The following is a 10,471-nucleotide window of genomic DNA, read 5'->3' as shown; positions in this document are numbered from 1 at the left end:
GATAAATTAGTCGACAGATTAATCGAAATAAAAATAGTCGTTAGTGGCAGCCCTAATTTTGAGCTGAAACTTCACAGACACATTCTGGGGACACCAGAGACTTATATTACATATTGTAAAAAGAGGCATAATATGTCTCCGAGTCCTTTAACATTTTCACATTTTGAACTGCGAGTATAAAATAGCCTAATCACAACTTTTTCAATTATTTTTTCCAAGTTCTTTTATGTTTATGCTTTTGGAAATGGATCTTTACCAGTGGGGGTGCTATAGTTAGTATGTGACTACCTTGAAACCAGTAACACTGTCTCTTTTGATAATTGATGATAATAGCACTCTGCTCTCCTCAACGTTAGTAACGGCACGTAACTAGTAATCAGTATAGCTCGCAGTGCCCTCTGCTGGTGAAAGTAATCATTGTTTTGAAAGTGCTGTAAAATGGAGAGGCTGCTCACTGCAGAGCATATGGGTGGAGACAGACGTCCAGCAAGGAGGAGCGAATGTAATTAGTGCCTAATGGGTGGAGCTAGAATTAGACATCCAGATAGGAGGAGCTGGAAGTCATTTGACTCTGCAGTGAGTATCACTGGGTAAAACGGGGACATTTTTTCCCCCCAGGGACAGTCCCGGTTTTTGGTGTCCTGCACCCGGAAAACGGGGACGTCTGGTCGCCCTACTCTACTCTGAGTATCTGCTATGATTCCAGCAGAAATGTCCAGCAGACAACTGAAATAGGCAATTGGAAGTACAAAAAATAACCCTAATCCTGTCCATTACAGATGATCATTTTACAGCCATTTATCTGTTGGATATAAAAGCAGAGACCATAATCTTCCTCTAAAACACAGAATAACATGATAATCTCCCTTTCTGTAAGGAGCAGAACAGAACCAAGAACTCTCTTACTCTGTTTTCTCATCTTTCTGTGTGAGTTAAACTAGTGTGTTGTGGAAGAGAGTGTGTTTGTGTATAAGAAAGTAAAAAAAAATTGTTGTTCTTCCAAAACTGTCCTGATTCATTTGATATGTCATGATCTAAACCTTTGCTCTCTGTAAGAATCACTCCTGCCAGAGAAAGAGCAACCCACAGTTATTTTTATTGAAAACAGGTTTCATTCAGATTTTTCTACTTTGTCTGTTACTGACTGTTCTTAAAAAAAAAAATAAAAAAATTCTGAGTCACTCCAAAATTCCAGTGAAAAACAAACGTCCCTCAGCAGGAGATTTGTAGTTGAGCAGCGCCATCTAGTGTAATGGAAAACAGTTTTATTTGGGTTCCATTTTATTTGCTTTGCCCATTCGTCCCAGATGTCAAATTTAAAACACATACACTACCTTTCAAACGTTTAGGGTCAGTAAGATTTTTTTTAAATCAATACTTTTATTCAGCAAAGGCACATTACATTGATCAAAAGTGACATTAAAGACATAATGTTACAAAAAAATGGTCTTCCAAACAAACTCCGTTTTCAATATTGATAATAATCAAGAAAAGTATAGAAATAAAATCAAGAAATATTTCTTGAGCACCAAATCAGCATATTAGAATGATTTCTGAAGGATTGTGTGACACTGAAGACTGGAGTAATGCTGAAAATTCAGCTTTGCCATAGCATTTTAAAATATATTAAAACAGAAAACAGGTATTTTAAATTGTAATAATATTTCACAATATATTTGTTTTACTATATTTTTGGTCAAATAAATGCAGCCTTGGTGAGCAAAAGAAACTTCCTTCAAAAACATGAAAAAATCGTAAAGACCCAAAACATTTCAATGGTAGTGTATACAAATTCAGCAACCCATTTTAGCACACAGAGTTTGCTATTCGACCATGGTATACTTGAAGCTAATTTGGATCACAACAAATGTGACCCCCCCCACCCCACCCCATAATTTAATCACTATCCCATATAAATGTCACATGAGCTGTGAGAAAGCCGTTTTTTGAGTGAGGTGTAAATTTACCATCATCTGCTGAGGCCTCGCTGCTGTAACCATCATATTCAGCTGCTAGGGGGCAGTATTTCTGCCGTGTGTCCCAGCCATAGCCCTTCTGGTGGCGTGAGTTAGTCCCCGCTGAACCACCCCGGAGACCCTGCGATCGAGACACGGCCTCCTGGTACTGGCCAATCACCTCATCATCACTATCTGACGACGAGCAGTGATAGTCTGCATTCACATAACTCTTATCTGAGACAGACAACGAGGAAAGAAAGGGGGACAATTTAAGAACAATATGAATAAGCATTTGTACTGTGAGCACAAGCAGAAATCATTTGAGACAGTCAAATGTTCACCTTTCCTCAACAACCTATTTAAACATTGTAACACTGGTCACCAAATAAAGGCAACAAAAGAAGAGAAAATGAAGAGAAAATGTGCAATAAAATAATAATATGACTTGATAAATATACTTTTGTAATAAAGACGACAGGAAATAGTGCAATAAAGATCTATATATAATGTATAACTTAAATTCCTAAATAAACTAGGGGAATTCAAGAGCATTGCCATACTGCAAACACTACAAAACAGATTTTTAACACCTCTAATCTTCAGCACAAACACTAGAGGGCGATATAGTTTAACAATTAAAAACATTCTCACATAATAAGGATGGTAGCACGCAGGTAATTAATATAGTGTCTTTTTTTTTTTTTTTTTACAAAAATGATCAATTAACATCTGTAGAAATTCAGTTTGAGAGGACAAGAGAGGCAGTGCACATGCATTAATAATTAATGCTGAAGAAGGAAAACCAAATCCCCTGTATTTTTTTTACACCGAAAGAGGAATAAAAGAGAGACAGAAAAACATAAAACAAAGATATATATTAAGTGTCAGCAACTGCAGAGAGTTCAAGTCTTCCAATAGAGATAAAAGGGAGGGAAAGCAAAGCTGAATTTTGACCGCAGCAGAGATCATTCCCACTGGATGAAAAGACCAGACAGACCAGATCAGTTTCAAAGAGTCCAGGTGGATTTTAAAGACAGAAAAGATGGTGGCTCCCTTTTATAGACACAGTCATCCAGTGAAGTTCAGATAACTGGGGGAAAAGTCAACAGCCAGCCTCATCCTCTCACCTTCAGCATGTCTCTCACCATTACTAGATTTCTTCTCCTCATAACCATCTGCTGGCCTTCTAGATGTTTTTAATTTAGTGGACCTAGTTCTTTCTTTAACACAGGATCCATTTTGTTGTAGTACAGAAGGCGAATCGGCACCATTTTGCACTTTGAACATTTCTTTCAGAGTGTCAGGTGCATGTGAGAGGTCGCTTTCTGTAGAGAAGGTCTCAGTGGAGAGCACTGAACCGGTGTTGCTGCCTGTAGTCTGAGGCTCAGGGTTCTTCTCTAGGTCAGATGCAGCCTGGGTCTGGATTTCAGTTCTACCCAGAAAAGGATATCTTTCCTGGGCCTGCCGTGCTGCAGCCTCCTTCTCTTCTGCCTCTTTCCTACGAATCCTCTTCAGCTCCTTAGCCTGAACTTTGTGGATGATGGTGTTGACATGCTCAGCGAGTTCTCCGCTCACCGTGAATGTGACATCACTCAGTGCATAAGCTAGGTCGTCAACCTTTTCTGACACCGATTCCAACATGGTGGACACGGAGGGGAGACTTTGCTGGAAGCTCTTAAAAAATGCCATGCTGCCATGGATGGCAGGTTTGATTGGTCAATTTATGATTGCTCCAAAATGTCCAATTTCCCAGGCCAGTATTAAATTTATCATCGATGGAATGTTAATTGCAAAATCCTCAATAAACAAGCTGGTCATTGGATCATGTAGACTGCTCAAAACCTACAGGTAAAAACTACTTCAAATGGCAAAAACATTTTAAACAAAAATTATCTGAGCACCTAAAAGAAAGAAAAAACAAAAAGGAAACAAATTATCTTTAAATAACACAATTTCCATATTTATAAAGCAACTCAATTACAGTACACAAAGTATCCTAGGTGAGATATCCCAGCATGCTCTGACTCAAACAACTGCTACACAGGTGAGGCGAGTCAGAGAGGTCAAATCTCCCATCATCATGACAGTAATTTATGCTTTTCCAAAATTAGCCACAAACCACACACAGACTAAACCAGAAATGAGCCAAATTGCCTTTGAGCACAATCAGATGTGCGTATATTACGATGTATAATGGTAATTATGTATAATGATTGTAGTTTATGCAGCTGTAATGTATGCAGCAGATGGTTCAGGGAAATACTGACACCAGGTTCAGAGTTTTCGTCCAGCAAATTTACTCTACTAGAGTCTGATAAATCTGGCAGCGAACATAAGGAGATGTTCCCCTGAGACAGAGGGCAAAGGAGTTCTGTTCATATTTTTTCCACAGCGAACACCACAAGGGAGCTCCTTTCTGGCAGGGAGTAAGGTTGAATACCCTTTGTCATAATAGCGCTGAAGAGGGTGTCCTGCTTTTTGGCATAATCCCTAAATGACCTCTCATCCACTTTGACTGTGACACAGGAATCGTGGCCAGCATCCCTACAGGACCTCAGAGCAGAGACGTGAAAAACTGCCAGTCTGACATTACCCTCAACTGGCCATACAGACACACTAAATGACTACAGATGACATTACAAACTGCCACAGTCAGTGAACATTGACACTTAAACACAATTAAGAGTCAACATTTACTAGTATATATTTACTTATACTGTGTCCTGTGTTCTGATTATACAGCAACATATAACACACATTCTCCTCATGGTTCTCACCTGGTTTTGACTCAGGATCCAGAATCATTGTACCAATGCTGGGGATACTACTTTTGTCAAGATACAAGCTATTCCTAATTTAATGTAGTTAAACTATGGTCGAGCTACTTTTCTGAAAATAAAATATAAAATAAATATTAAAAAAATTATATATCTAAAAAAATTAATATATATAATTTTTGCTACAGTACAAGCTACTAAAAGGTAATTACTATATACAGTATATCATTCAAAGGTTTGGGCAGAAAGAAAGAAAGATATGAATACTGAAACAATGTGCATTAAATTGATCAAAAGTGACAGTAACATCTTTTTATTTCTCAAATAAATTCTGTTCTTTTGAGCTTTCTATTCATAAAAGAATCTTGATCAGGGTTACCACAAAAATATTAAGCACTACAACTGTCAACATTGATAATAAAAAGAAATGTTTCTTAAGCAGCAAATCATCATAACTGAATGATTTGTGAAGGATCACAGGTGACAGGATTTTTAAAAATTATTAAACAGTTATTTTAAATCTTAATATTTCACAATATTATCAAATAAATGCAGCCTTGGTGAGCATTAGAGACATATTTTACAAACATTAAACAATCATACACATCCCAAACTTCTGAAAGGATCAGGAATATAAACAGTAATGTTCATTGCAGGTAATATTCACATTCAGCACTGTTGTGCTCTGCAGTTCATGCAACCCTAACAAAATAAATATGCAATTTTTTTACATCACAACTTGCCAGTTAATGAAGAACCACTGCACTATGCTACAACATTACAATTTCATGTTTAGCACACAGTCATGTTTATTGTGCTTTGTCATAGGCTCGCCAAGTCAAATAAGTGCAAACATACTTATCCAGTAAATGTCATTCTGATTATGCCACTGATTCCGATGCTGGGCAGAGTTATGTAAAGCGCTGTGTGTGGGCAGCTCAGTGATGCCTGGATCCAGAACCTGTCTGTAGGATGCGTGTGTGCATGTGGGCATTAAGTGCCCCTGTCAACAGTATAAGTGTGTAGGTGTGATTGAGTGCTTCATGGTTTAAACAAAAGGTAGTTGTGTGTACAAATGTGCATGGTTCATTAAGTTTATTCAAGACAGTTTTATTGTGTGAGTGTGTGTGTGTGTGTGTGTGTGTGTGCATATATACTGACAATATAGACATTTGACCCAGAGTGTAAGTGTGTTTGGATTTCTGCCCAGATTTTCTCTCAGGGATGTTACATGATCCCTTAGTTCATTTTCAGACACACACATTCGTCACACATACTATTGATCTAATAACTGGCCAGTGGTATCTGTCCTCTCCGATCAACGTCCGGCACTAAAGATCACAAGCCGATCAGCTCAGCACGTCAACCTGACAGACAAACAGGAAGGAGTGTGCGGCCTATCCCAGAATTCCATCCCAGAATTCTCTAATAAACCTCTCCTACGCCTAGGTGGTACTAATTAAGCTCTGTTAGTAATTCTCACAGACTCTGATCTGGAGCTCAGCAGATAATTACCTCTCTGGAGATTGTCATGCAGTATTTGGGAATTTGGACTCATGTTATTCTGGACCTCTCAGCTTCAAAAACACCACGATTTGGTCTCAGTCATCATAGAATGTTATGAAGTTATTTTAATCTAAATTAAATAAATAAATTATGTTGTTTTTTTATGAATGGCCACTACTGTGCTAAAAATACCAGCGTGAAGAGTTCAAAACACTGTTGCTCAATCCAGCTCAATGAAACGTTTACAGATGAGGTGGTAATCCATACTGTACATCCGTTTCTCTTCATCATCAATACTAAACCTCAACCAATTCATCAGGAAAAAAAAAATCAATATTCCCTTTAGAACTAATAATATCCACAGTTACAAAACAAAAACATCCTGAACCTTCCTTTACAGTTACCCTCAAAAGTATTTTGTATACTTCTAGATACTTAGGTCATGTTAAAAATGTCTGTTTACAAAACACTGAAACCGGCTAAAAACAAATGTTCAGGTTCCCTCAAATTCACACAGGTGTCGTAGCAGGTCAAGTTCAATAAATACTACAGTCCAAAAGTTTGGGGTCTCTTATGTCTCTTATGCTGAAAGTAAAAAAAAAAACTGCATTTATTTGAAATAGAAATATTTAACATTATAAATAACATTATAAATGTCTTTCCTGTCACTTTTGATCAAATTAAATAAAAACATGAATTGATTAAAAAAATTTTTTACTGTCCCCAAACATTTGAAGAGTAGTGTATATAATTCATTATATATTTTACATTATAAATGTGGCTTAAAGGGATAGTTCACCCAAAAATGAAAATCACCCCATGATTTACTCACCCCCAAGCCATCCTAGGTGTACATGTCTTCCTTCTTTCAGATGAATACAATTGGAGTTATATTAAAAGATGTCCTGGCTCTTCCAAGCTTTATATGTAAGCTTACGCTACGCCTATATCATACGCTCGAATGCCACTCTCTCGTGAACTTGCGTACGACAGTTAGCGGAAGCTAGAGATTACGGTTTATAAAGTTTTAAATATGGATATTTTTCTTCATTTTACTTGTTGAACTTTTGATAGCATGTTCTTATCTGGTATTTTATTTTTGTATCTCGTTTTCTTTAATGCATTTTTTGTATAATTGTATTATTTAATCTTATTAAGTGCTTTGAGATGCTACTTTTTAAAGGCGCTATAGAAAATAACGTTTATTATTATTATTATTATTATTATTATTACACAAACACATCGCTTTGCTTCATAAGGCTTTTATTAACCCACCAGAGTAATTTTATGATGGATGGATGCACTTTTTTGGGCTTCAAAATCTCGACCCCCATTCACTGCCATTATAAAGCTTGGAAGAGCCAGGACATTTTTTAATATAACTCTGATTGTATTCGTCTGAAAGAAGAAAGTTATACAGTATACACCTAGGATGGCTTGAGGGTGAGTAAATCGAGGGGTAATTTTCACTTTGGGTGAACTATCCCTTTAAGTGTCCAAATACAGGGGTCACTGTTTATTATACACACACAATTGCAGTAAAACAGTCACAAACCTGCTGTCTCTGTGCTCTTTCTGTACTGGTCAAGGCTGGACAGTTGGTTGGCACTCTCAAGGGATAGTTTGTTATTGAGGTAAAGAAAGAGTACAATCACAAGAAAGATGAACACACCAATGCCAGACAGGAACCCCAGAGCCTCAGGAGACACTGTAGAGAGAAAGAGAGAGATTTATTTATTACTCCAATAAGGTACATTGAAAATGAGACGGAATGAGACAGGTAGAAGAATTTCTGTGACTTTTTCCATGACCTTTATGATTTTACTTAAGGTAACACTTTATTTTAAGGTGTCCTTGTTACACATTACATGTCCTTACTATTATAATAATAATAAATTATTCATAATTACATGCAAGTAACCCTAAACCAAACCCTAATCCTAACCCTAACCATATAGTAAGTACATGTAGTTAATTAATATTACTCAGTACTTAAATGTATAATTACACTGTAACAAGGACACCTTAAAATAAAGTGTAACCTAACTTAATATCTGATTCAAACCAAATTTGGTTGCTGTTACTTTTTACTTTCCTTGAATTGTCCAGGTCTGGTGATTCAAATTTGAAAAAATGTGAATTTCTCTGTGACAATGAGAACATATTAATATAGTTCAATACTTTGTCTTTTGCAGCAGATTTCTGCTTGATCTAGGATCAGTGAATCAATCACAGATCAGTTTCAGCAGCACTTAAAAATAAATGTAAAGACATTAGTCTAGACATTACTGAGAGAAAGAGACCAGCCATGCAGAAACAGAGCAAGAAGAAAGGTTACACTTTATTTCGATAGTCCACTTTAGACATTATATTAACTATAAGTAACTTTGTAACTACATGTCAACTACATGTCAACTAATTTTCATTAATTTGCAACTACATGTCTATTAACTCTCAGAGTAGACTGTTAGGGTAGGTTTAGGGTTAGTAGAATAAGTTGACAAAGAAAGTGTTAGAAGATATTAAGCAGACAGTCTACTAATACTCTACTAACTGCTAGTTGACATGTAGTTGCAAAGTTACTTACTGTTAATAGAATGTCTAAAGTGGACTATCGAAATAAAGTTTTACCAGAAGAAATATTCACAGTGGGTGCAAAGGGTTTGACCTGACCACCTTCCTTCATTCATCAAAAACCACAGAGATGAAATAATGTAAATGTAAGACTATATCTGCTATGTGGTCACATATTTCAGGATGACAGAGGGAAATTACCCAATTCCAGACAGTTGGTTTCCCACTTAGAGAAGAAATAAACTTACCAGCAATGATTTCTGCACTGAACTGTATCACAGCTTTGTGCAAGTGTGAATTAGATTTTAAAGCTCCACACACACACACACACACACACACACACAAATTCAGCAAGAGTAAGTGTGAATTATTCACACAAATTATGCAATGTGATTCTGTCCCATCAGCCTCTCTGTCCCAGAGGGTCTGCCAGGAACAGAGTTAAATATTAAAAAGAGAAATCCTTCCATTTTAAATCACTCTATTACAGCTATCTAGAATATCACTGTGCTTTTTTTTTGCTTGGAATTCAAAGTAAAATCTGTTTTATCTCTAGGGTGCTGGCTAAAAAAATAAAAGTTACAAGTTACCATGAGCTACAAATGTGTCACTGGTAGAAATAAATAATAAATTAAAAACAATAAATTATACTACAGATTTATTGTTGATAAGATTTAAATTGGAAATGTTTCCAAAGGCTAATCAGAGCAAGATGAGGTGAAAAGTCATTATGCCAGTGTGAGTCAATATGCCAGAATGGACAGAATCCATAATGTTTCATTCCAGAGTGTGAAAAAATAAAATAAAATAAAAGAATGTTCCATGGAATGATCTTTGTTACATAACAGCAGCTCTTAACCATGGCAACAGAGTTCCTACTCTCACTGATCCTGTTTAGCCAGTTAACTGCATAATCTAGCTAGCTCCTTCTGTTTTTAGCATGCAGGAGGACGTCATAACACGGGACAAACAATGGCCAAATGCATGTGTTAGGTATAGTGAATCTGGTCTTTGTTGTTTGTTTAGCCAAGTCATGCGTACAACAAATTTGTGTGCAAGAGACGGTAGGTAATGTAGTGGGCTGATGGAAATTTGAAATCTAATTTTCCTCCATGTTTGCCACACCATGTTTCCTGACAACAAAGACACTAACATCCTTACTACTTCCAAACAATTACACACTGCGGTTAAGACATCAATAGCATAAGAGAGCAATAACAATAGGATAAATTATATAGCACTGGTGCATGATTCACAGATTTGCAACAAATAAACAACTACAAGGCTGATAAACATCCTTAAATATACAGTAACTGCTACTCAAACAGTTTAAGACACTTCATTAATTTCTAAGCTTGTTTCTGGATGCAGGCAATGAGAGAGTTAATTCAGTTTCTGAGTGTTTGAGGTGATTCTGGTCAAACAAACACTTATAAAACAGCTCTCCCTCCATCTGCTATTTTTAATAATGTTAATTGATTTACAGCCTGTGTGTTTCCTGATCAATGCAATGAAAACATTTGCCTGATAACCCACTTGCCTCCTCTTCCCCCTCATGTTTCCTCTTTCCGTTCGGTCATTTATAATATTATTTCTGGTTTCTGTTCTTTCATGTTCTATTTGAAATATACTTAGATCACTGTGAGGTACATTTAA

The 10,471-nt window shown here is 36.5% G+C and overlaps 1 protein-coding gene across 1 annotated transcript in view; it reads right to left on the bottom strand.

The window, feature by feature from the left end:
• LOC107757094 (synaptotagmin-14-like) overlaps positions 1 to 10,471 on the bottom strand; it is a 64,048-nt gene that overhangs the window by 22,676 nt on the left and 30,901 nt on the right. The window contains exons 3-4 of the mRNA XM_016574472.1: positions 7,797 to 7,949; positions 1,968 to 2,192 (exon numbers count right to left, since the gene is read on the bottom strand). Coding sequence (XP_016429958.1) covers positions 1,968 to 2,192; positions 7,797 to 7,949 — 378 coding nt within the window. The remainder of the gene's footprint in view (positions 1 to 1,967; positions 2,193 to 7,796; positions 7,950 to 10,471) is intronic.

This window comes from Sinocyclocheilus rhinocerous, unplaced genomic scaffold (assembly GCF_001515625.1).
Source record: "Sinocyclocheilus rhinocerous isolate Xijiao unplaced genomic scaffold, SAMN03320098_v1.1 scaffold503, whole genome shotgun sequence".
Taxonomy (NCBI): Eukaryota; Metazoa; Chordata; class Actinopteri; order Cypriniformes; family Cyprinidae; genus Sinocyclocheilus; species Sinocyclocheilus rhinocerous.
This window is presented reverse-complemented; position numbering and strand designations above follow the sequence as displayed.